The 27,858-nt window shown below is 36.3% G+C and overlaps 1 protein-coding gene across 1 annotated transcript; it reads left to right on the top strand.

Moving 5' to 3' along the window:
- Positions 1-3,557: 3,557 nt before the first annotated feature.
- On the top strand, positions 3,558-27,858 carry LOC121418467 (dihydroxyacetone phosphate acyltransferase-like). Its single transcript, XM_041612367.1, has 15 exons — positions 3,558-3,630; positions 6,739-6,941; positions 8,147-8,323; positions 9,346-9,475; positions 10,448-10,651; positions 14,164-14,315; positions 15,187-15,314; positions 17,715-17,932; positions 18,782-19,045; positions 20,775-20,854; positions 21,299-21,439; positions 22,168-22,276; positions 24,175-24,268; positions 26,017-26,078; positions 27,071-27,858. Exons 2-15 carry the CDS (start codon positions 6,759-6,761, stop codon positions 27,145-27,147), a joined length of 2,019 nt encoding a protein of 672 aa, XP_041468301.1. The 5' UTR covers positions 3,558-3,630; positions 6,739-6,758; the 3' UTR covers positions 27,148-27,858.

Raw genomic sequence — 27,858 nt, 5'->3', positions numbered from 1 at the left:
ACGTGAGTACATACAATGTTCATGACAACTGACTTTTCCTCACGTTTAATGATGAAGAGAGCTATTTCAACAACTATTCCCAGTCAGTTATGAATTATCTGTGTGTGAAATTAACTGATTAATTGAACTTACTGAGGGATACTTATCACAATTGGCTATGCATAGTTAAACCACAAGTTTAGATCACAGTTTCATTTCAACCTGACTTCAGAATACGGCCCAGTGAGTGTGGGTGGGTTGGATGCGTGCGTGTGTGCGTGTGTGTGTGTGTGTGTTTGATTATGTAAATGTATGGTGAAGCTTGATATAAAATGGAATTAGCGATGCATATTTTTTAGGTATAAAAGTATATATCATAGGGCATTTCATTCCATCATTTGCTTCATTTTGGGTAAATATTTTTCTATATTCTTCTTGATATGAAATGAAGATTTGTACTTTGAGTTTATGTAAACCTTTTGAAAGGAATCCTTGATAATGACAGTCATGTTTAAAAAAAAAAGTTTTCCCTCGTTCCTTGACCGCCCTTCTCTCTCTCTCTCCCTCTCTCTCTCTCTCTCTCCCTCTCTATCTTCAAGCCCTCAATTTAACAAGGATTATTGGAATTTAATCTGAATGATACTGATCAATATAAAAAGGGAAATGGGTTTTTTCATGTCCTGTCTCATTTTTCACATTTCAATCAGTACTATATCTCAAATTCTGTGCCTAATTTTCTCTAATTGGTTGCATATAAAATGTGCCTACTACTTTTCAAACGGGGTTCTCTAGATTGAAAATTGTTTTTTTTTTAATAAAGGAGTAATTTAGACAAACTAAACAAATCATCAAAATTAGATGAGGGATAACAAATTTATAACCTTTTAACTTTTTCATTATTCGATGAAACAGTTCTGTGAATCTCTTCATGAGTATAGGCCTATGTGGAATATGAGCGAGCTCATGTCATGTGCCCACTTGTTCTTTTTGTATTTCGTTACATGAAATTTCATGTATGTTTATATGAATTTCGTTTCCCAAATATACAATATTTCTCACTACCGATATGCTGAAACTTATTTTGGGACTAGAAAGATATTATACTAACCATGTATGAAAATATGATATCATTAAATAATATAAGGGAGGGGAATTGGGAGCATAGTACCATGGTAAATTTTCAATTCGTCCACTGTCAACTCGTCCACTCACCATATACCTTCATTTAGTCTAATGCCAAGTTCCGTCCATCAATATTTCGTCCAACAACCATTTAGTCCAATAACCATTTGGTCCAATACTTCGTCATATACCCATTTTCTTTCATTTTGCACAATTGACTTTATTTAGACCAAGTGGCATATGGACAAAATGGCTATTGGACCAGCTGGTTATTAGACGGAATGGCATTACACTAAATGAAAGTAGACCTGTGGTGAGTAGACGAACTGATGATAGACCAAATGGTAGTAGACGAGTTGGCGATTGGACGAATTGGCATTAGACGAATTGGAAATAAACCAGAATCATGATCATCAGCCTATGCATCTCCATAATACATATCAATAACAGCATGCAAACGGTTGATTTCAGAAAATGTTGCTGAAATCTTATATTGATAACTTTGACAATAACATTAGCAGATTTTGATCTTTCAGCGCCTAACTCGTTAAACTTTACCCAATTTTGAAGTTGTTATAATTTTCATTCTTGAGTACTCCTTTAATATCCAGCCTCTATACCAATGCAGAGAATGTGAATAGCTTAGAGAAAAAAAATGGACAGTTAAAAAAAAAGTGCACGAGCGCGAAAGGTGGACTGAAATTTTTGGCAATACACCTAAAATCGGATCGGATTTCGCCCAATTTATCAACACGTACTAGTATCTGTGGTCTAGTAGGCCTACTGGGCCCGGATCTCCATGGCCCGGGTTCGATTCCCAACAGAGACATTTTTCGGCCTTACAAAATTGTTAAAGGACAAGTCCACCCCAACAAAAACTTGATTTGAATAAAAAGAGAAAAATTCACCAAGCATAACACTAAAAATTTCATCAAAATCGGATGTAAAATAAGAAGTGATGACATTTTAAAGTTTCGCTTATTTTCAACAAAATAGTTATATGAACGAGCCAGTTACATCAAAATGAGAGAGTTGATGACATCACTCACTCACTATTTCTTTTGTATTTTATTATATGAAATATGATTTTTTTTCTCGTCATTTTCATGTGAAATGAAGTTTCATTCCTCCCTGAACACATGGAAATTTTAACATTTTGTGCTTCAGGCAAGGAGGTCCTAATGGTCAAATTCGTAAAAATTGAAATATTGTATAATTCAAACAATACAAAACAAAAGAAATAGTGAATGAGTGACATCATCGACTCTCTCATTTTGGATGTAACTGGCTCGTTCATATAACTATTTTGTTGAAAATAAGCGAAAGTTTGAAATGTCATATCTTTCTTATTTTACATCCGATTTTGATGAAATAAATAGTTTCAGCATTGTGCTTGTCTGATTTTTCTCTGTTGATTCAAATCAACATTTTTCTGAGGTGGAATTGACCTTTAAAGAGGGAAATAGCTCTGGGGAACTTTGAGTTAAGCTGCGCCTACCACATATCGTTATCTAAAGGCCTATCATTTATTTCACAATATAGGCCTAACTAGATAGGCCTACTTAGAATGACCCGATTTTTTAAAATTTTCTAATTGTTTTCCTCCCTTTGTTTTGTTTCTTTTCTTTACCTTTTCTACATTTCCTCTTGTAGGATACGCCAGTGATTTCTTGTATGTGTTAATTGGGGTTAACTGCTCATCAATTGGCTAAAAATATTTGACACATTTTCTCATTGCCCAATCCTGGTGCTCAATATTCCAATATGGAAAGGATGAACACGAAAAAGACAAGCGAGAAACTGAAACGCTTCTAAGAAAAAGAGATCAATATTGTTGAACATGAGATTAATATTTGTCAAATCATGGTGGCCATATCAAGAAGACTACCCCCCCCCCCCGTATCAGCGGCATTGGCGGCGGAAGCCAAAAATTTTAGGAGGCCAACCAAAAAAAATTTGACAAGCAAAAAAAAAAAAGTTCTCAACCCCAAAATTTTAGGGGGGACGTAGGAAAAAAAATTGACAAGGTCGTCAACAACAAATTTAGGGGGGGACCGTCCCCCCTCCTCAAATTTAGGGGGGGACACGTCCCCCCCCCCCCCCCCCCGCTTTCGCCGCCTATGATCAGCGGCACCCTCCACAAATTTCTTCTCTTTTTTGCTTGCCATTCAGATATATCTGACGTTGCTTCCCTGCCACTATTTTCCATTTGCAAAGTCCACATGCAAATTCATAGCCTCTTCAAATGCATAAGTAATTACTGGGGGTAATTTAAAGACACCTGAATTTTGAAAACAGGGGTAATATCACAGATTTTACTCAAATATGTTTGATATATCTATTATGATAATCAATGATAATAATGATAATGGATAAAGTGCAATTTATTCGGATTTTAATTGTCCTAATTTTAATTTTTTATAAAAGACAGTCTTTAACTAAGAAAAGTTGGATCGTACGATATTTGTTATGCGTCTGCTACTGCTGGTCGCTGTGACCGAAAAGTCCAACAAAAGTTACAGAGCAGAGGTGAGATATTCGACTTTTGTGGGGGGTTTTCATGTACAAATGGAATATAATACCAGTTCGCAATCCAATATACATAATTATCCAAGTGAAATTGTTAATATTCAACAACATTTTTACTAACAAACATCATGCAGCGCATCTAGTATACAGTGCAGTTTTGCTGCGGACTGGCTCGGGGCCGCTAGCTGCGCTGGCGCTGGCCTGGCCTGGGCCTGTATCGGCCGGGCTTGTACATGCAGTTGGAGTTGGGCGCGGCCGCACGCGCACTCATTCTATGAACAAGGTTATGATATTATAACCTTGTTCTCTGTTACTCATCCCTGTGTGGTGAAATAAGGTTGGCAATGTTTGGTTTATATTCTCTTTTTCTTTGGGACAAATGCTTGATTTGTTGACACTCATGACACTGACTGTCAGGTTCAATAACCCAGGGATCGAGCGCCGGACCTCTTCGCGGTCCGGCGCCCAGGACTCAGGAGCTTAGGCCTAGGCCTACTGTGTATTTACCCATACTCACGGGACAAGGGTAGATTATGGTCAAAATATATAGCAAGATAAATTGTGAAAACAGAAAATTATGCACTTACAACGATTATATGGATGAAGGTCTAACGACTCAGAACAAGTGGTAGAATCCTGACATCGATGCACAGACTGGAACCTCAAAAAAACGAAAAGTTCTCTCCTTGTACCCCAGTCTCGATCGGCCATTTTGTTATGATTCACAACAAAAACGGCCGATCGAGACTGGGGAGAAGGAGAGAACTTTTCAGTTTTTTGAGGTTTCAGTCTGTGCCTCAACGTCAGGATTCTACCACTCGTTAGACGTTAGACCTTCATCCATATAATTGTGGTAAGTGCATAATTTCTATTTTCACAATTTATCTTGCCAGATATTTTGACCATAATCCGCCCTTGTCCCGTGAGTATGAGTAAATACACGGTGAGCTCCTGGGCGCCGGCCTGCTTTAAATTATTTTTTCTTAATTAAAAATAGAGATTGAAAATCTACAATTGTCTTGCGGCCAAATCATGGTTTCGGGAACCACTCATCGATTTGCATATGCTCACTTGTGTACAAAGTGAATGGAGGTGGAAATAGGGAACTGTGCTGTGCGTGTGACTGAATAAAGCACTGCTGTATGAAGTGAACGGTGGTTCCCAATATCACGATAATGCCTGTCTGGCCATATTACTTTCCACCAATAGAGGGTGTACACAAAAATATGCCCAAAATTCAAGTTTTTGAGCGCTCTGGTGAATACAAAAATTACCCTCAAGTTACTAATGAAAAATAAATTTCAACTGTACAGAAATTGGTATTTTTGGTCACAAGAGTGATATTTTCATGATTTTTCTAAATTGTGTGCTGTGTGTACAGCATTGGCATGCAACAAAAAAGCCAATAGTCCTACCTGTAGATTCCCCACAGGCAGGATGGTAATGAACCCTTGGGTGGGCGCGGCTGCTGCAACCTTCTGCTCTGTACAGGCCTAGTGTAAATCATAATTCATGATTAAATGGAGGTCGCAAGGTTGTTGGTTTCATAAGAGGTGGTCGATACATGGTTGTTATGTCTGGACTGAAGTAAAACTAAGTGGTAGATCTATCGTGGCGTGTGCTGAATAAGGTTGGCCGGAGCCTAGCCCTAGCCCTAGGAGTAGGAGGCACTCCTCCTACGAGAGTACAAGAGAGTAATACTAAAAATCATTTACTAAAGTATGCTTACTCTCAATGGAGCCAGGGATTCCATTCATTCATCTGTGTGTACCGCCAAAAAAACCCTGCAACTTTCTATTTTTCTTCTAGAAGATCTAAAAATAGCCCAAAGTCATGTAAATGGGATGCAACTTCATTCCTGACATTTCTACGCTATCGATTTTATTTTTTGATGCATCCGTAATGTTGGCAAAGAACAATGTGAAACAAGATGTTTTATCATAGAATTTTCTCATTTTTTTAATGAATTCTTATTTAAAAATGAAATCGATAGGGTAGAAATGTCGGAAATGAAGTTGTATTCAATTTACATGATTTAGCGCTAGATCTTTTAGAAGGAAAGTGGAAATCTTGGGGGCAAAAGTTGCAGGTTTTTTGGCGGTACACGCAGGTAAATGGGATGGAATCCCTGGCTCCGTTGAGAGTATGTATTCGTTAGTAAATTATTTTTACTCTCTAGGAGCCTCCTGGCTATTTGACAATGCCACTGACACTGTTTAGCTTGGTTATTTAGCCAGATTCTAGATTAATCGTTAGTCTAGACTACTAAGATTAGATGAAAATCAGCTGTATTAGAGTAGGCCTAGTTGTTAAACATTTTCAGATGTTATTTTCAGTCCTCCTTCACAGATGGAAGACTCTCATAGTCATAGGACTCGTAATGATGGTAGTTCGCTTGACACTTAACTAGATCTACACTCTCCAGCATCTATACTGAAAATGGTGTGCTACCTCACCCTCTTCAGTTTCTCTTTAAATCTCACTTTCAATGGGAGAAACAAAGCACAAGAATAAAAATTGACATTTTAAGAATACACAATACGACACAATGCCTATCAAATCAGTGAAAAAGGAAAATGGGGCGATCACCATGCCAGTTGTTGTTGTCCAGCCTGCCAGACAATTAACTAAAGCAATTTTGTGTTTCAAATGGCCGAAAAACATGAAATTGGGCCACTGCTTTCCATGTCTAAAGCTTAGATTTAGCACAATTTTTTTGTGGTTCAAATTTAAACTTTTTTTGGTCTGCGAAGAAAAACAAGATATTGATTATCATTTTGTTAAAAAGTGTGGAATAATTAACCATGATTTTACTATCTGGCAGGCAATGGTTTTCAAGACCTTGTTTACATTTCTTGACTTAGACTAGAGTCTAGTTAATTTTTTTTTTGACATGTGATTGATTCAATTAAAAGCCAGGCATTGAGGATAGTACATGAATGATTTTTTACTCTCAAAGTCTTCCCTGGCTGCCTGCCTACCCCCCCCCCCCTGACATCCATTGAATTTTATATTTTTTATATTTTAAAAGGCAGGAAGACATTTCCTATCTTTATATCATTCTGTTTGGATTTATTTTATTGCTTGCTATTCCTTTCTTGTTGATAGTAGGGAAAAACTACGAAATAATGGCAGGGATACGAGACAGATATGAGGACATTCTGGACCCCCGACGGAAAGGATCATCCATCCGGTTCGCATTGCAGACATTGCAAAATCTACCAGAATACAAGCATATGCGCCGACAGACACCCAAAGAAGTGAAAGAAGAGGTCCTAAAGTCTCAGCGATTGAGGCATGTTATTGAACAGGTTAGTAGAAAATAAAAAGAATTTAAACATACAGTTGTACTCAAAAGTTAGTGAACTCCACCACAAAATGCACTCCTTTATGCTGAGTGTTGAATGTAGACAGCAAAATTGTTCGGCGAGCTCAGAGAAACACACTTTACGAAATGCAAATGTTTTTATCGCCTGACTTCACAACTAAATGTCTAATACATGGCAGAACTAGGACACTTTAGGTTTGTCCACATTCTGGTGGGATCCACTAGCTTGTAAGCACCTCTGTATACTGGGGTAAAAAGAATATATCAGAGAACCAGAACAAAGTATATTTTTCTTTTGTGAGGGCCTATTACAGTATAAGGTTAAGTCTGGATTTAAGATTTTAAGTAGACATTAAGTCATGTAAACCTTTTTCAGTATTTAGACCAGATTGTGAAGACTGAAGAACATGTATTATTTTTCACATTTAGGTATTTGTGGTACCAATAAATTCCCCATATATCTTGATATCTCCCCATGGAGGAAAAATGCCAAGTTTGTCAGTGAAAATCACCGACAAAAGCTTTTCATGAAACGCTCCCCAGTGACATTTAGTTTCCCCATTTTAGTTTTCTTTTAATTCAATTGATTTTCATTAATCTCAGCTTGTATCAGAGAAAAGATCAGAGGAAGAAAGTCTTGACTGTTGAACACCTCACAAGGTGGATATGTGCCCAATATGAATACCCCATGTTATAATTATATTAGTCATCAAAGGTTTCTTCTAATTCGTTCTTCTCTCATTTAATTCAGTTCATTTATTTTCCACAATTCCATTCAATAAAAGAATGCATAGAAATTGCACAAAATCAATTAAAACATTGCAGGAAACAATAAATAGACTACATTACACAGCACGTCCCACAAAAAAAACACCAAGATTTACATGAAGTGATGACTTCATTCACTCATGCGTGAATGACAAATCTTCTATGTTGTACCAGATGAAAGGAAAGATCCTAAGATTTACAGCGATGGGTCATTTGTCTAATGTATTTGTGAGTAAGTTGTGATAAATCATTGGTAAATCTTGGTTTCACTTTTTGTGGGATGCACTGTATATACAACATGGATTTTAGGAGGACCATAGGAGTGCCTTGATCACCTAACAATGTGTAAATGTGCCCGATATGAATACCCTTTATGATATTATCATACTGTACTTCTTGTTCTGTTGACTCTCATCTCAGCTTGTATCAGAGAAAGGTTTAGAGGAGGATGTAATCTACAAGGAAGCAGACGCCATCCTAGAGGAGATGGGGCACAACCTCAACATGACAACGCTGCGTTCCCTAGCAACCATTTTTGCCAAAATCTTTTGTAAACTCTTCAGGCACGTTTACGTCAACCAAAGTGGAATTCAAAAGGTAAGTAGAATTACTTTACAGAGTACTCTTCACTTGTAACAACAGAGCATGTATATTGCACTTGGTCTAAACCCGCATTTGCTCTATCTTTCCATTTCGTCTGACTCCTTATAGTCTAATCAGGGGCGGATCCAGTATTTTTAAAAAGCAAAAAAAAAAGGTCCTCACTGGTGCATGAACAACATATTCCCATAAAAAAAATTGCTGTGACTCTTAAAAGGGGGTGAGGGAACTCACTTGTGTATGAACATAACATTTGCTTTAAAAATATTGACTTACTGGCCCGTATTCTGAAGTCTGGTTTAACGTAAACTCAGGTTTAAAGTTGTGGTTTAAGTATGGACAGCCAATTGCAACATAATCACTAACAGTAGAGATATCATACTTTCAGCTCATTAGGCTCTCAATCATTCATAATTGTGTAGGAAGTATAAATAGATGATTGTCTTCACCATGGATGAATCAGGAAGGAGCACAGTAAACATAAGAAACATACAACTTAATAACAATTTTGATACTTTTGGCTTCCCATACTTAAACCACAACTTTAAACCTGAGTTTAAGTTAAACCAGACTTCAGAATACGGGCCATTGACTACGACACTCAAAAGGGAGGCACGGGCTGGAAATGCCCTCCCCCCCTTGATCCTCCACTGAGTCTCATTATAGCTTGTCTACAATCAATTTGTCATTTGGTGTGATTACCATCCCATATACCTTTTTTTTTTTTTTAGGCCATGCCCTTTGCATCTATATTCACTTGGTGTAGCACCGCTTAGTCCATTTTATTAGATGAGCTGTTCATGAATCAGATTTTTATTTTCAAAAAAGATTAATCAGTAGACAAATTTTAAGACCATCTCATTAACATTTGTAGGCTGATGATTAATATATTTATAATGGTTATGAACCAGGTTTGTTATGTTGCTATAAGACTAGTAAATCAATAACCCTTTCTTGTTATCATCTGAAATAAATATTTCAGTAATGATTGTTATCTATCTCGTTTTATTTTCTTTCAGATGAGAGCAAAGATGAAGGATACTCCGGTTGTGCTTCTGCCAACCCATCGCAGCTATCTGGATTTTCTTCTGATGTCTTACATCCTCTTCCATTTTCATCTTCCTCTTCCTTATATTGCTGCAGGAGCAGGTATGGAACACGCTTTATCATGCACTATACTGGATTATGTGCACGACAAATATTGAGATCTTCCTGTCTTCAGCTTTGTTTCATTTAAAGGGGGAGTTAACTGTGTGTGGTCTCTCATTGTCTGTGTGTTATGAATACATATTCTTAAAATATACATTTTTCAGACATCTACTGATACTACAGAGAATACATTGACCTATAACTGTATTTGTATAGAGAAACTAAAATGTTTTGAGAGGAAAAGTAATTTATTGCTACTTGGTAAAATAATTATTGCAGTATAAATGGATTGAGTAGTTAATAAGCATGTTATCATTCAAGTGGTTCTGTATTACTAGACTACACGAGTATTATGGGTTAGGAAACTGGCCAGGTATGAGTAGTTGAGGACTCGAGATGGTGCTATTGGTTTGTATCTGCTTTAAACCCCAATACAGGGTGTAATTAGACTTGCACAGGGATAATTTAGTATTTGGAGTGTATATGGTCCAGTTGATGCGCATCAACTTCTCTTGTCTTACAACAAATAGACATGCCATGATTATTGATTGACGATCTTGAATTAGGGTGCCTAAAATAAATGCCCAAAACCCCTCCTCAGAAAAATAAATGATATATGTGATATTTTCTGTCCTATTAAATTTTGAATTGCTGTTAGATCCTTGAGGTACTATTGGTGTTTAAAAGCTATTTCATTAATAGTAACAACTACAAACAATTTTATTTCATCATCCATAGATTTCTTGTAACATTATATTGCACACCTGGGCTCCGTTACACAAAGGTTTGCGATGGATTGCAAATATGAAAGAACCGCACTCATTGGTCCCTGATCAGTATTTTAAACCAAATTGTAATTTTTTTATCTTAATATTTGATAAGTTGCTCATCACCCAGTAACAAAGCTTTATTTATAAGAGCAGATAATTTTCAAGCAATTTTTTATCTGGTGCTACACTTCATTTGAAACAGATTTCATGCATATGAAGTTTGTCGGTGAGATCTTGAGGAAGTGTGGTGCATTCTACATCCGACGATCGTTCGGCTCGGACCGTCTCTACTGGGCGATCTTCACCGAGTATGTCCAGATAAACCTCAGCAACAGCGAAGGTCCTCTGGAATTCTTCATCGAAGGAACCAGAAGCCGCACAGGAAAGTTCTTATCGCCCAAACTAGGTGAGGTATGTTTGGTGTAATGGTTGATGAGGTTGTTGTATCTGGCTACAAAAAAGTACACACCTGGCAAGTGACCCTGTTTAATAGGAATGTTTCTATTTTGGGGAAAATAAAAATGGATTTTTAACCCCTGCATTCCTCCTATTTCTGTGAAAAAAACTTTCTGCCGTATTCAAGAGGAAATTAAAGAATGATCCTATTTCTGTGACTTTCTATTAAGTTATGTCTTGCATCTCAGGGTTGTAGGTATGAAAGTATGAATGATTCCTTGGAATGCAAACAGGACTGATGGCTGAGGTCCTCTTGGAGGGACATAAGAATGGCAATTGACGCCTCCCCCCCCCCCACAAAAAAGTTGTTTGTTTGGAAACTTTGATGTAATAGAGGACAAAATTGGGATTGGTCAATCAGCTTTATTTTAGATAAAAAAAAGCTCCTAGATCTGTTTTTGTCTCACCTGCGAAGCAAAGTGAGACTATAGGCGCCTCTTTTCCGACGGCGGCGGCGTCAACATCAAATCTTAACCTGAGGTTAAGTTTTTGAAATGATATCATAACTTAGAAAGTATATGGACCTAGTTAATAAAACTTGGCCATAAGGTTAATCAAGTATTACTGAACATCCTAGTAGAGTTTCATGTCACATGACCAAGGTCAAAGGTCATTTAGGGTCAATGAACTTAGACCATGTTGGAGGAATCAACATCGAAATCTTAACCTGAGGTTAAGTTTTTGAAATGTCATCATAACTTAGAAAATATATGGACCTAGTTCATGAAACTTGGACATAAGGTTAATCAAGTATCAATGAACATCCTGCATGAGTTTCACGTCACATGACCAAGGTCAAAGGTCATTTAGGGTCAATGAACTTTGGACGAATTGGGGATATCTGTTGAATTCCCATCATAACTTTGAAAGTTTATGGATCTGATTCATGAAACTTGGACATAATAGTAATCAAGCATCACTGAACATTTTGTGCAGGTTTCAGGTCTCATGATTAAGGTCAAAGGTCATTTAGGGTCAATGAACTTTGGCCGAATCGGGGGTATCTGTTGAATTACCATCATAACTTTGAAAGTTTATTGGTCTAGTTCGTTAAACTTGGACATTAGAGTAACCAAGTATCACTGAACATCCTGTGCGTGTTTCAGGTCACATGTCCAAGGTCAAAGGTCAATGAACTTTAGCCGAATTGGGTGTATCTGTTGAATTACCATCATAACTTTGAAAGTTTATGGATCTGATTCATGAAACTTGTACATAAGAGTAATCAAGTATCACTGAACATCCTGTTCCAGTTTCAGGTCACATGATCAAGGTCAAAGGTCATGTAAGGTCAATGAACTTTGGCCATGTTGGGGTTTTTTGTTGAATAACCATCATATCTCTGTAAGTTTATTGGTCTAGTTCATAAAAAGAGGACATAAGAGTAACCATGTATCACTGAACATCTTGTGCGAGTTAGAGTAGTATGCAAAGTCAGCACTGCTGCTATATTGAACCGCGTGATGCAGGTGAGACGGCCAGAGGCATTCCACTTGTTCATGTGTATGCTGCAGGGACTTCTTACATATATAAAACTCAAACTTATATTCACAATAGGGCCTACACATTATACATGCAGTATGTGCTCATTATATAAATCCTGTTCTTCTCTGCCATTAGCTATGTTGTTTTTTTACTCTTATGGTAAAGAAAAAATTAGGAAAACATGGGTAAATAAGTGGCAGTTGGTACATCTTTAAAATGGTAAAATTAATTAAACGTGGAGTTTGAAAAGGGGTCAATAATGAATGCATGCTTTTGCCAGATGGCACTAAATTCACACATGTCAGTTAGAATACTACATTAATGAGGCAACTGTTTATGTACATTTATTAACATATACATTGACTAATTAATTAAATAGTGGTATCATTTTAATGCTGTAACCTTGGTAACAATCGTCAATCTAGCATGCTGTCAAAAAAATTACAGCTTTATCGGTAAACGCACCAAATTAAGCATAATCCGGGCATAAAATGTACAGACACCATGGTTTCAAACCAAAGCGTCAAAAACCACCTTTGTGAGTTTTGTGCCAAAGACTTCCAGTTCCTCTCAGGAGACATTCAACCTTGGCCCCGTCTTACAAAGAGTTACAATTGATCCAATAAATCTCAACTGTATGGAAATCCATCCATACCATAATTTTTTTCTACAGGAAATTAGCTCAATCTCCTTAGTAAACAAAGAGAATCAGACTGAATCTTCGAGAAAATGATGAATGCATGAATATACATCATATCTGGAAAAAAATTGAACAAGTTTGCATTTTAGATGTTGAATTTGCTGGCCTTCCATAGTTGTGGTTGATTGGATCAATCGCAACTCTGTAAGATGGGGGTCCTGATATGTCATGTGTGGGTTGGTACTTCTCGGGTCCAGGGTACCACCTTTGAAGTAAGAGATTGCACTGAACCAACAATGGTTCTCTCCTCGCCAATCTCTTGAATTTGCATAATGATTAATCTTATGTTTACAGATTATGGACCATAAGAATTGGTGTACCATTCTCCAGTTTACTTGGCTGTACTGAATAAACACTCCACTGACAGTTGCTGACATAGGATTATTTGCATGTCTGATTGTATGATGATTAACTAGTCCTTATGACCTTGACAAGGGGGCAATCACAGACTTCATATACTGCTCCCAATGAAATTAGATGTTATTTGCATTTGTATAATAAGGCTCTACATTGGAAAGGTTATTGTTTTAATTTCAACGACTGTATTTAGCATCTGTATATATTCATTTATATATTTGTTTTATTCTATCTATTTTTCATAATTTTATATATTTGTTAATTCTTCTTTTTTCTTTTTTTTAAATGATATTATTGATATCAGTATTTTTATATTGGGTGGGATACTTCTATATAGACCTTTGAATAAAAATGACTGATGGACAAATGTTTATAATGCCATAGCAACATCCAAGAAGGTAGCTATATTGATGTAGCCATAACTATATTAAAGTTATTTGAATATGGTATCTCAAGTACTGGTAGACTTTCTTAGCCAGTTCAACTTTCTTTAATGGTCCAATGCTTTGGAACAATCTTCCATTTCATCTTAAAAATAGTAAGTCTGTTAAACATTTTAAACGTCAGTATATAAGAAAACTCCTATTTACTTTACCTGATTGATGCAGATATAATTCACATACCAAATGTTTCCTTTCTATTATCTTTAGAACTTATGTTCTTGCCATTCTGTATTTTATATTATATATTTACTAATAATTTGTGTATTTTATCTTTGTACGTTTACTGTAAGGGTTCATTTTTAATAAGTCATTAATTGTGATTTTTGTGATCCCCACTGTATTAGTATTGAAAATTGTATTGAATTGTATATATTTTATTTTTTAAAGTAGAAATAAATTGAATTTTATGTAATTATTTTTAATTTATTCAGAGGTGTCGACAGTTTGGTAAATTCTGATTTGCTTCCTCTTTTACAGGGCTGTTGTCTGTTGTTATTGAACCATTCCTAAAGGGTGCCGTTCCCGACGTCACCCTCGTGCCTATTAGTATGAGCTATGAGAGGATAGTAGAAGAGAAACTACATGCCCAAGAGATGTTAGGCATACCCAAACCTAAAGAATCAACTTCAGTAAGTACTTTTCTGTTGTAATAGACCAGTTTGTAGTTACTTCATGCACAATTTTGGTCAAATGACCTTTCATTGTTTTCATTGAGATAGGCAGATTTCAAAGCAAGATATTATGTAAGGCATCCTTACATAGCAGGTTGAAGAAATTTAATAGACCAGGCGACTAGAATAGCACACCATTGAACACTATGTATTCATTGCATTTCTACTTGAATGCATATTAGAGCATGTTGTACAATGTACTTGGCAAACTGTGAAATACCAGTCGTTCATGGACGCATTGTTTGTTTTTTTGTGAATGTAAATGAAAAACACAATTCAAAAAAATATATGAATAATCAAGACATCAAAGATGGTGCTTTTCTCATTAGATTTTAAACCACCATGTCACTTTAGTACAAATGACCTTCCTCTGATCATGCATAGAATCTTCTGATCATGCGCAGAGTGGAACTACGAACTGGCTTATTCAATTATTTTTTTATTGAATGCTGTAATGGTATTTCATGAATCAAAGAGACATTTGAAAATACGTAGTTAGCCTGCTAATTGACTGAACTGAAACAAATATTAGCCACCCAGGGTACTTGTGACATCGCAATGTTTGATGTAACAGTTTTGACTTGTACAATTGAAGAATTCTTTTTTTTTTTAAAGTTAATAACATTGTGTTTTTAAAGTGATCAATGTGAATGTAAAATTCTTGCTCTGTGAAAGTTTTTGATAAAATCACTGTGCTCAAAATTGCAACTTTTTGTCCGCAATAATATGCATGTACATTGTAAAGTAGTTTATGTGTGTAACATGTGCTTTGTGCATCAATCTGCTTTTGTATTTCCTAATGATGATAAATTTTGCCCTCATTTTGTAGGGTTTGGTGAAAGCTAGGAGTATTTTTCAAGAGGATTTCGGGAGCATAGTTGTTCATTTCTGCGATCCTATTTCTTTGAGAGATCAGATGAAGTCCATTGATCGATCAAGGCATAATCTTATTCCTAGGTAAGACAATGGTCAATTGGGGGTTGTTTCACAATGATTAAAGTGTGACCTCCAGTTGCTTGCGGTATAAAAGGCATTACCTCATTGGTCAAATAATGCTAGGAGGACACATGCTACTGCACATAAATCAATAAGATTGCGGGTTACATATCGGGATCAAGCATGGTTCAAATTCACACTTAATTCTTTGTGAAACACCCCCTGCTCTGCACCCACTTTGGCTAGTTTCCATTCTGTCTCATCCCTTGGTATGAACACTGAATTGCTGAATATCCAAATATTGTAGACTATGAATCCTGTTTAATTTGATTTAAAAGTGAAACTAAATTAGAGGGTATAGTGTTATAGTTAAGATTGTTATAGGCCCGTATTCTGAAGTCGGGTTTAACTTAAACTGAGGTTTAAAGTTGTGGTTTAAGTGTGGATAGCCAAATGTTACATAAATCACTAACAGTAGAAATACCATATTTCAGCTCATTTGGCTCTCAAATCATTTATAATTGTCTAGGAAGTATAAATAGATGATTGTCTTCATCATCAATTAATCAGGAAAGAGTCCAGTAAACACAAGAAACATACAACTTAATAAGAAAAATTGACACTTTTGGCTTCCCATAATTTTAGCACATAGTTAAAACATGGTCTAAGTTAAACCTGACTTCAGAATACGGGCCATAGAGTCTTGGCTCAGAATAATATACTGGTATAGGATTAGGATGTATTTAGTTTAGGACGTTTGGTTTTATGTTTTGCTTAAAGGGGAATCCAACCCAAATAAAAACTTGTTTTTATAAGGAAAAGAAAAATCAGACAAGATGATTGGTGAAAGTTTGAACAATATTGGACAAACAACAAGAAAGTTATGAATTTTTAAAAGTTGTAGATATTGGTAATCACTATACCCATGGAGACTTCAAAGTGGCCGCATATGGGATGTGATAGTGATGTAAGGCAAGGACTACTCTTCCATGTACTCCAATACACATTATGGCTAAAATGTCATTTTTTCCCAAAAGTTTTATTTCAAATTATATTTTTCTTTCATGAGGACATAAAACAATATACTCCCTGGGTTATATTTAGATTACTGCCCCAGGGGAATGGGTACTTAGGAGAAAACCACAAATCCCTGATAATAAAGTACATGGCCTATGGGAAAGTTGTCCTTGCCCCTTGTCATAATTTACTTACTCGATTGCCAATTTGAAATCTACATAGTATTAGTGATCTCAATTTTAAAGCAGCTATAACTTCCTTATTACTTGTCCGATTTCTTTCAAACTTTCACCATTCTGTTTAATTTATTTTTCTCCTTCCCAACACAACTTTTATGGCCAAGGCTGGATTCCCCTTTAACATGCAGATTTTCCATCAGAGCAATTATTGTTGCCCAAGCAAAAGCCATGGAACCATTTCCTTTAACCATGTAGCCAAAAGGCTTCAATCAAAATTCTCCTTCTATTTGCTTGCTCAGCAGCTTTGGATTTGTGATGCAAGTTGGCAAGAAAGGGGGGGGTTACTGAGAGTCTCGCCAGTGAGTTTCGCAGAAAAACTTGCCATCATCGCCCGACATCCAATGTGTCAATAGCTTACAACAGTTTCTGTAAACATCACATACAAATATCGTTATGGAAGGATATTAATGTAAACATTTGTAATTCACCAATGTCCATCATCATGGTGTAGTAAAGACAGGAAAGCAAATGGAAAAAATAATAAAAAGAGGTGAGAGTTACCTTTACCCGAAAACTTGTCTGAATGGCCAGTGCCAGCTGCACAGAAACGTTAGTGCTTACAGTACGCTAACAGCGGTCTGTTACAACCAGTAATGTTGCAGCAATGCCTTTAATATGTCATTACAATGCATTATTTACATCTTGATCAATGTTTGACATCTCAATCTGAAAGGGATGTGACTGGGGCTACTGTTAGGCCCGTTTTCTGAAGTCAGGTTTAAAACAAAACTCAGGTTTAAAGTGGTGTTTTAAGTATGGATAGGCAAATGTTACATAAATCACTAACAGTAGAGATATCATATTCAGGCTCACTTGGCTCTCAGATCATTCACAATTGTCTAGGAAGTATAAGTAGATAATTGTTTTTACCATCGATGAATCAGAAAAGAGCACAGTATACATAAGAAACATACAACTTAATAAAAAAATTTGACACTTTTGGCTTCCCATAGTTTTAGCAAAGAGTTAGACCATGGTCTAAGTTAAACCTGACTTCAGAATACAGGCCTTAGCTTCCATTTAGCGCTAACAATGTTTCTGTGCAGCCGGTGCAGGACTGCAGGATGTTTGTGAGATTTTGAAGTTACAAACAGGATCATTCCTCTGATCTCATGACAGTCCTCATCCTTTTGCCCACCTTCTCTTGAAAACTGTGACTCCTTAGGTTCATGTTCTCGGCAATGCCAGAAGAGCAGGCGACGATAGGCAGCGTTGCCCAGGCAGTACAGGAGGTGCAACGGGACCACATCATCATGTCACCGTGGGTGCTGTGCGCAGCATGCCTGCTTCAACAACCTGATTCCTACAGTGTAAGGGAACTAACAAGCCAAGTGACGTGGCTCAAGGACATGGTCAGGCAGTACAGCATTCAAGTGGGGCCAAGTAAGGACTTTTCTTTCTGGGTTCATCCGTAGGATTTCAATTTGTTATTTTCTTTTTCATATAGTTTTCAATATCCTATTTGTAATTTGTTAAGCTCTCCTAAATATTTAATGACAATGGTAGTAGTAGTGTAGTAGTAGTAGTAGTAGTAGTAGTAGTAGTAGTAGTAGTAGTAGTAGTAGTAGTAGTAGAAGTAGTAGTAGAAGTAGTAGTAGTAGAAGTAGTAGTAGTAGTAGAAGTAGTAGTAGTAGTAGTAGTAGTAGTAGTAGTAGTAGTAGTAGTAGTAGTAGTAGTAGTAGTAGTAGTAGTAGTAGTAGTAGTAGTAGTAGTAGTAGTAGTAGTAGTAGTAGTAGTAGTAGTAGTAGTAGTAGTAGTAGTAGTAGTAGTAGTAGTAGTAGTAGTAGTAGTAGTAGTAGTAGTAGTAGTAGTAGTAGTAGTAGTAGTAGTAGTAGTAGTAGTAGTAGTAGTAGTAGTAGTAGTAGTAGTAGTAGTAGTAGTAGTAGTAGTAGTAGTAGTAGAAGTAGTAGTAGCAGTAGTAGTCCATGTAGTAGTAGTAGTAATAGTAAAGGAGGAGGAGTAGCAGCATTATTATAGTAGAAGTAATAGAAGTAATACTGTAAGTTTCAAATTCTGTGAAAAAACAGGTGTTGATGTGATTCACTTTTCATTCCTGATCATTTTCTCAATGGTGAATTGCATGGCATCATTGAGGCAGCATTTCTTATTCACCACAATAGTGGTAGGATTACTAATAGTAGCAACAGTAGCAGCTGCATCTGTACATTCATGTTGACGATATCTAATGTGCTTCATTTTTCATTCTCTTTCTGTCTTCGACCAATTGTGCAGTTGGTTGGGGGTCACATGACATCATCAATTCAGCATTCAAGATCCACCACAGCCTCGTCAAACAGCACAAAGATGGCCGCGTCGCGTTGAGTCGCTCCCTCTACAGTCCAGATGCCACTGTAGATACATCGACAATAGAGGGCGTTCTGACGCATGCAGCTGTTCACATGGACCTAGCTATGTATCGCAATTACCTGGCTGCATCCCTCGCTTCACAGGGGATGTTATCCCTTTCTTTCTGTGGCTTGGACAAATGCTCTCAAGGTGAATTTTCTATTGTGAATATATTATTCAATTTGTGTGTTATATTCTACATACACCACCAGGGGCCTGTTTCATAAAGAGTTACAACTGTTGTAGCTTTGCCATTATGGCAACTACCATGAAAACGGGGCTTAGCAGCCAATCATAATCAAGGTTGCCATGGTAGTTGCCATAATGGCAAAGTTACAACAGTTGTAACTCTATGAAAACAGGCCCCAGGTTTCATTATCATTAGAAGCTTGTGTGGTGACAACTTTTCGGCAGACCAACAAAATAGCATGCATTGCAAGTGAGAATTGTAAACTTAAAGGAATATCTTAAGCTTCAACTGAACAATGAATCCTACGCACAGGGAATGGTGAGGATTAATTAGCAGATCTTTAAGTGTGCTCCCCAGAGAACAAGCGTTTAAATGGAGTTCTTTCTACCTTTGAAACAGAAACACTGTAATTAATGCATATTGTAGAGTACTCTGTGAGCAACCAATCTTTTAGGATTAATGAGAACATGTGACGTCACAACAAGGGAGCAATTTGCACGTGCATATTTCGAAACTCGCAAATTGTATGACAATTATAACAAAAAGTGTATGGTTCAACCAACATTTGATCAATCTTTTGAAATATATATCACCCCTCTGTAACGAACTTCTTTTGATATGAATGGAAATCAGTTAAATTAGGGAAAGAAATATATGATCATGCCAATTGAGAGAACAAATGAGATATTGTATTTTTAGCTATCTTTTTGTCCAAAAAGGGGTTTGTGTTTTTCAGTGTCGATGTTAATAAAAGGCTCAGTAATGGTATACTAGCGATTTCCCTCTTTATTCATTTTATAATGATATGCTACACTGTACAGGAGTTTTTATCAGTATAATAGCAGGAGCGCTCAAAATAGCCCCCTGTCTTTGCTTTCAAGATCAGGACTCTTGCATACTGTATGTAATGCGTGGATGTGAATATTTAAAGCCAGTATAATTTATGATTTTTTTATGATGGTACCAACATTCACACAAACTCTTGAATCAGATTAATGATTGCCACATGACACTACAGTACTCTGTAGAGTGTATTTCAACAATTAACACCCATTAAAATAAATAATAATTACATGTATAGTCAGCTTCTGTTAATGAAACATTGAAGGCAGTTTGGGCACCGTCTTAAGTTCAATATCTTGATATCGTATAATGCTATAAAGATTGATATGGGTTTAGTACCAGATGGTTTTGCTTTAAACATAAATGCCAGTTTTGGTAACAATCCCAAAATATGTTCAAATCCAATTTAAGGACCCTCAACATTTTTTTATGTATGAATAAATACTAATGTACTAAGTCATTCTGTATATAAAATCTGTAATTGCTGAGAAATTGACAGAAGAAGCATGACCTTCAAGCCATATGCCGGGGCTTTTCCAAGCAATAAACATACACTGTCCCACATGTATTCATATGTGTTGGCGATCTTCTCTGTGATCGTGTTTTCAGCTTCAATTTCATGATTTTACAAATTTCAGTTAATGTACTACCAGATCTAGATCTATGATAATGTAGCGACCCTTACCCTTTGTTTTACAGACTTCTATCTCATGAACTCAGTGCTTACTGCGACTACTTTCCTTTACCAGTGTCTTTGATTTTCCTTATCTTAGCTAGGTAAAGAAAATTGAATTGAATTTTAGAATTTTGATTGAGGAGACTTTCATTGTTTTGCTTTGTTCACAGATGAGCTTTATGAGCAGTATCAGTTCCTTTTCAAGCTGTTTACTGAAGAATTTACATCAAATCCCATTCATTCACAACAGGTATGAATTTTTATTCTTTTCTTTACTTTTTTGTACAAATGCCAGCTAAATTGGTTTCTATTACCCCATCTGAATTGTTTTGATATTTAATGTGTTTATTCTAAAAATTATTTAAATATTCTCCAGTAATTCAAATTACTAAGCACTGATTACAGCCCAAAGATCTTAATAATGGTGTAAACATGATAAAAAATGATTTCATAACTTCAAATATCAGGTGATTTTCGAACCGACCCTGCAAAACATATTATTACCTTTCTCCACTCACAAAAGTTGAGCACCTGACAAAAAGGCCGAAGGTCCTATTTTGAAAGTCTATTATGACTCGGCAGGGGATCGAACCCACGACCTCCCGTTCATGAGGCAGGTACTCTACCACTCAACATGCCTTGAATACATACCTGCTGATTAATTGCTCGACTATCACCCTTTTTCGCCATTCAGAAATTTGAGCGCACTCTCGCCATATTTGTTGCTTGTGGGACATTGGAGAATGACAGAGGAGAAGTGAGAATAACCGCTAAAGGAGAGAGAGAGATTTCTTTCTTTACTGAGATGATGTCACCTTTTCTGCTCGGATACTGGGTAAGGTTTCTCTCCTACTTGTTCATTTCATAAATTGCCACTTGGACTTTTCCTCTTTGTCTACTGTCCATTTTGGTCTTATCCCACATGGTTTGATCCTACTTCGTCTACAACCAGTTTATCTACTCCAGGGGCAGATCCAGAATTTTTTAGAAAGGGTGGGGGCACATTTTCCCTTGGAAAATTTTGACAAGCAAAAAAATGAGGGTTTCAACCAAAAAGTAAGCGAGTTTCATCCATGAAAAAATTTGACAAGCAAAAAAAAGGGTTTCACTTTCGCAAGGGGAACACACTTCTGTTTCAACAGCATTTTTACATTACATATTTGATTGTGCCTCTCAAAGGGGGGAGCATGGGCCGGCTGTGCCCCCCCCCCCCCTGGATCTGCCAGTGGTCTACTCATGAAGCTTTCTATTTAATTTCCATTAAGCCAATGATCATTTGCCCAAATTGAATTGAGGCCAATCAAGCCTTTCAATTGGTTTAAAATGTCCTTTTGAAGACTCTCTAATGTGTTACATTGATAGTACATAGTGATCTACCATTTAACATGCTGTTTGTATGAGATATTTGTTGTTTCTCTCATGTTTTAGCTGGTGTATGAGTCCCTATATTTTAATATGTTTTTTTAGATATTCTTTGTTTCTCTACTGTTAAAGCTGGTATATCAGTACATACCATTTAATCAAACGTTTAATGAATTATTCTGTGTTTCTTTCCTTTTATAGCTGGTATGTCAGTACCTGATTGTGCATCCCTCATCGTCTCCTCAAGGTGTTCCTATCAAACAAATAGCTAAAGATATCCAGATGAAGATAGCAACCACCATCTCGCAAGGTAACTCGCAACTTCTTAATGATATTTCCAATAGTTCCATTTGTATGACACCTAGATAGATCCTTGTCATTTGAATGGTTGTTTGATATCGATCAATGACTTCATCAACCTTGCAATTTTGGATCAATACGATCTTGTCCATTGCATGCACCAGAAGTTAAACCACTTCTATTTGCAGCACGCATGTTTCATGTACGCCATGCGACCATTAACAGACCAAGCTCGCACTGCATGGGAATATTTTGCATCGAAATCCATTAGTTTCACAACAAATAGAATCTATTTTTAAGTGTCATATAAAGCAAGTAATGAATGTTTATGAGTGCAATGGACAGAATACTACATTCGGTGAAAGATGAAATGTATGATCCATTCAACTTGGCTAAGCCTCGTTGAATGGATCATTTCATCTTTCACCTCATGAAGTATTCTGTCCATTGCACTCGTAAACATTCATTATTTGTATATTAAGGACGTTCCACAGTTAAAGTGAAATCCATGTCATTTTCACCAAACTTTGCACATAGATACTTTAGAACCTTAATATTCGAAATATGCAAAATTTAACATAGGTCCATGTGCTTGATTTTTTGCTATAGAGCTTCAAAGTTCACCCAAATTGATGTTCTTAAGAATTGCGCATTCAAAAGAATTTGGCATTTTTAGACCGCCCAAGATTACTACAATGAGTTTAATTCTCTATTACTCAGTCAAAATACATAAAAAAGTCATCAAATTTCGCAAGAGAGTTAATATTTGTATCGTCAGAATGGAGAATCTATTTATAGTGATATTTGTTTGCAGTTTTAAGTTTAACAGCACTGTCAGTTCTTAAATGGCGTAAAAGATAACAAAATCACAATCTCATAATGCGCACAAACATAACTGCGGAACGTCCTTAATTGTGGCCTCTTTTGCTGGTTAGCACTCAAGGTGACATGGGGGAGGGGGGTTCATAACTCTTCCACCACATAACAACTTGTTCTACTGACTCACTAAGTTTTTCCCTCAACTGTAACTTGTTCCCTCAACTTATGAGTCATTCCATAACTAATAAATTGCTCTCTCAACGTCTAACTCATTTTCTTGACTTACAACTCATTCCCACGACTTACTGACTTGTTCCGTCCGCTTACTTAGGGTGAGTCGAAGGTCTGGGAGGAAGTTAATAAGTTGAGGGGACAAGTTTTAAAATATTTTGTGTGCACGTATAGATCCGATGAGAGTGGATTCTAAAGCGTTGTTAGTACAGTGCCAGATACAAAATTTGACCAGCACGAGTATTGTGATATTGCTACTCAATGCATATTGACTTTCTATATAAGTGGAATCATCACTTGTTCATGTACACAAAGTCTATGGGAAACAGAATTTCCGTTTTTCAGACATGCTGAAACGGAAATTTAAGATTTTCTGAAACAGAAAAGGCCATTTTTTGAAACAGAAAATCAATGTCCTACAAGACCTGGGTCCCGTTGCATTAAAGTTGTCATTATGGTGACTTGCATGGAATCCTTGATTTTGATTGGCTGTTGATCAGCGTTACCATGGTAGTTAGCGTTGGATGGCAAAGTTATCATAAATATAGTAACTTTTATGCAGCGAGCCCCTTATAAAGAATAATGCCATGCATTGTGTTCTTCCTGTATCAAGATGTTTGTGGAAAAGTGATCCTTTGCTGACCGCATGCCCCACTTTGTGGACTAGCCTTCCTGAATACATCAAAACCTGTATCTCTGTTGAATCTTTTTTAAAAATGCTCAAAATATTGCATCTCTGTGCCTTGAGCGCTCTAAGGAGCAAATTCGGTGCTTTATAAGTTACATTTTTATTAGAACTAGTACTGCTTTGTGATAAATGAAGTTTGTCAATTGTATGTATTTTCTGTTGATTTCCAGGTAAATTGCATCACTATGAGATACTTTCTCTGAATCTACTGACCAATGCATTGACTGCCCTTACACAAATAGGAATCCTAGTCAGAGAAAAGAGGTGAGTGTTCAATCAAATCATAAACTCACACGGATCCTGTATTACTATTAATTCAATGTTGTTGTTTTGCCTGAATTAACTTGTTCCAACTTAAACCATGTGGTTCCTGTACAAATTATATTGAACTATCATTGTAAATGTAAAAAGATTGAAAGAGAAATTAAATGAATGGAATTGAAAGTCTATGGGAAATATAGAATTTAGTAGTGAAACACAAATTCCAGCTGTGGTAATGGTCCTCTTCTCCACTAAAAAAAATGTATTACCTTCATAATAGATTCGTAGGGCAGTTTGGGTAAAACAAAAGTTTGTTGATTTAAAGGGGAAGTTCACCCTGACAAAAAGTTTATTGTAAAAATAGCAGAAAAAATAATAAAAAATATTGCCGAAGGTTTGAGAAAAATTCATCAAATAATTAAAAAGTTATTAGAATTTCAATTATTTAATTTGTGACGTCATATGCGAGCAGCATTCCTACATAGCGAATGGTAAGAAATCAATGAAATGTCATTTTCTCAGAAAATGGAAAATGGTTTTCACTGTAACTTTTGTATATCAGTAGACAAATCATTTCACACCCGATCATGAAAAGAAAACAACATTAAGTCATCAGGAACCATACAAAATTTGAAATTCATACATTTTATATTACATAACACATGGGGCAGCTGCTCGTTTATGACGTCACAAATCCAAAATTTTGAACTCTAATAACTTTCTTACTCTTTAACGGATTTTCCTCAAACCTTCACCAATATTTTTTACTATTTTTTCTGCTATTTTTACAACAAGGTTTTCTTCAGGGTGAACTTTAACTCATGACTTCATTGTGATTGTTTTTGGAGTGATACATTTTTGTTTTTTAGTCAAGTAAAGGAATGCAAAGGCAAAGATATAAGTTCAATATCTTTGGTTCAATTACTAATTCTTGGCTCATCCTTTGACACAAATGGAAAACAACAGTTTAGATCTATAACTAAGAGTGATGTGATTTGTTTTGCCAGAATCTGGCATATGGTGGTCCCACGTAGACATTCTTATCAGTAGATCTAGTGTGACATCAATAGAGTCAAGAAAAAACGAATAATCTTCATCTTCTTCATATTTCTGCCAGTCAATTGGGCCTCCTACATGCAATGATATTAATAATACTGAGAAATCATGATCCTCCTGATGATGAACAGTTTCACTGCCAGGAATGCAAAGACTCCTCATGATTGCATCTAATCTGCTCCAAGTCATCACTTCTCTGGTTTAGTCCTTTCGATAACTTCTTCTTTTTTTCGTGAAAGATACTTCTCACACATATATCTTTCTTGCCTTTCAATTTCCTTTTTTTCATTCTACCTCCCTACAATTAGTTTTAAGGACTAACCACTTGGTTAGTATTTGGCAAGGTATCAATTCACACTTTGCCACTCTCCACCCAGGTGTTAAATGGTTAGCTGTTAGGATGTGAAATTGTATGTAGTATGCCTAGCAGTTGAGTCTTGGAGCTCTTGTTCAAATGCTCCACAGGGAGTGGAAAAAGTGCATACAGTGCATGTAGGCATGGCAGGATCTGATGACCATGGTTATAATAAGTAGATGTAACATACTTGAAAATGCCAAGTACTGTATTGCATGCTCTGAAAATGTAACTATTGTTATTATGATGGAGAATATTATGTCTCTTCTACGTTTCTTTGGCTTTGATAAGTTATTTGTTATTGTTACTTATTATTTTTACTTTCTCTCGTCCTCTCCAGTAACAACGGGCCTCTCATCTCATGGTCTGCAGAGCCAGTATCTAGGATTGCAGACAAGATTAGTAAGTATCAAGCGCTGGCGGATCCAAGGGGGGGGTGACACAGCCGGCCAGTGCCTCCCCCTTTGAGAGGCACAATTAAGATTTGTAATGTAAAAATGCTGTTAAAACAGAAGTTCCCCCCCCCTTTAGAAAGTGAAGACCTTTTTTTTTTCTTTCTATTTTGCTTGTCAAATTTTTCTTTGGGAAAATGTGCCCCCCCCCCTTTCGAAAAATCCTGGATCCGTCTCTGGTATCAAGGAAAACATTTTTTGTACAACCGACCCCAAATTTTTTTCAGGTCTCATTTCACTTCAAGAACTGTTCAAATCCATTGCAACCTTTGATATGAACTAGACAACAGAGATTTATCATTTCAAAAAGGTTCCACATGTAGCGGTTTAGACATACATACTTTGTGGAATTGCTTGTTTACAGTTTGAGACATTCACGTCGGTCAGTTCAAACCATAAATCATAAGTTGATTCTATTTTCAATGAACAACATTTGAATTTGAATTTATTGATATTAATTTTTTATATTTATTCACATGACATGATATTATGGGCAGTAATATACATCAAATAATCTTTATCACATAACACATTTTTTAAAGACTAACAAAGATTTAAAAACAGCCGTTAGAAGGACCTACCAATGAAATTTATTAATATGATTTTCAAATATATATTTTGAGTGGTAAACTGCTTTAAATTTCATTGTTGTATGAAGATTCGGATAGGTATTTTTAAATCATAACTTTATTTTAAGCATCAAACTTTGTTTTTCTTAAAATAAATAAGTTTTAACAGAAGTTTTAATGTCAGGATGTGCACTGCAATTCCTTATGTCCAAAAACATTATTTCATAATGTTAAACATCTAGTCTCAATGCTATGCAATGTCAAAAGTTGCAAATAAATTCGATACTAATAGTTCGAATAGATGAATTCATTTTGTGACATTAATATTCATTTCTTTCATCATTTGTTGTTGTTTTTTTCTCTCATGTTACAGGCGAGTTTATTCAGGTGCCTACAGACATTACATCGTTCTCTCAGAAAGGTGAAGTAGCCCTTGCAGCCAAATTATGAAACCCTTCACTAATTGCACCTTTGACATTGGTTTCATGTTTGAATAAAGCAAAGTTACAGGCAGTCAAGGCATTCCCTCTATGAGGATTGTACTTGCGGATGACCATGAAGCTTCCACAGAGTAAGAGGCAAGTTTACCAAGTGATCTGTAAGAGTTTCTACCTCCAATTTGCTACAGTAGTCTGTGCGGTGAATTGCCACTTGGTCCAGACCCACTTTGTCTACTTTCCATTCGGTCCCATCCCACATGGTCTAATGCTAGTTCATCTATTAAAGGAAAATGAAACCTTTGGAACAAGATAGGTTGTGGGAAAACAGAAAAGTCAAAGAAACAGATCAAGGAAAGTTTGAGAAAAATCTAATGAATAATAAAAAAGTTGTGAGTTGTGGCACATGAGCATATTGATTTTATATGTCTCAACATCCCAGTAAGTATTTGAAGTTTAAATCATTATTGTAATGTAGATCCTCCCATTGGCAATGTGACAAGGATGTGTGATGTCACATGTGAACAACTGTCCCGTTACTTGCGTATATATTTCACTTAAAATTCCTCTTTCATCACATCTATCAGTAGATCATGATTTCTTCCTATAAGAGGGCTTGTAAATACAGATTTTCAAGGGATCGATCATGAATAAAGAGTTTGTATCACCATAAGAAAGAGTAAAAAGAGGCAGGTTGGGGTATTTTATAGTCCATCAAAGGGAA

Source organism: Lytechinus variegatus, chromosome 7 (genome assembly GCF_018143015.1).
Source record: "Lytechinus variegatus isolate NC3 chromosome 7, Lvar_3.0, whole genome shotgun sequence".
Lineage (NCBI taxonomy): Eukaryota > Metazoa > Echinodermata > Echinoidea > Temnopleuroida > Toxopneustidae > Lytechinus > Lytechinus variegatus.
The sequence above is the reverse complement of the archived record's forward strand: the minus strand, read 5'-3'. Positions and strand labels throughout refer to the sequence as shown.

Excerpts from the sequence above, each read along its gene's own strand:
- LOC121418467 (XM_041612367.1), top strand. The coding sequence starts at position 6,759 with ATGGCAGGGATACGAGACAGATATGAGGACATTCTGGACCCCCGACGG. Across the intron at positions 8,324-9,345 it reads ACCAAAGTGGAATTCAAAAG|ATGAGAGCAAAGATGAAGGA; the intron begins GTAAGTAGAATT and ends ATTTTCTTTCAG. Across the intron at positions 22,277-24,174 it reads AGCAACCACCATCTCGCAAG|GTAAATTGCATCACTATGAG; the intron begins GTAACTCGCAAC and ends GTTGATTTCCAG.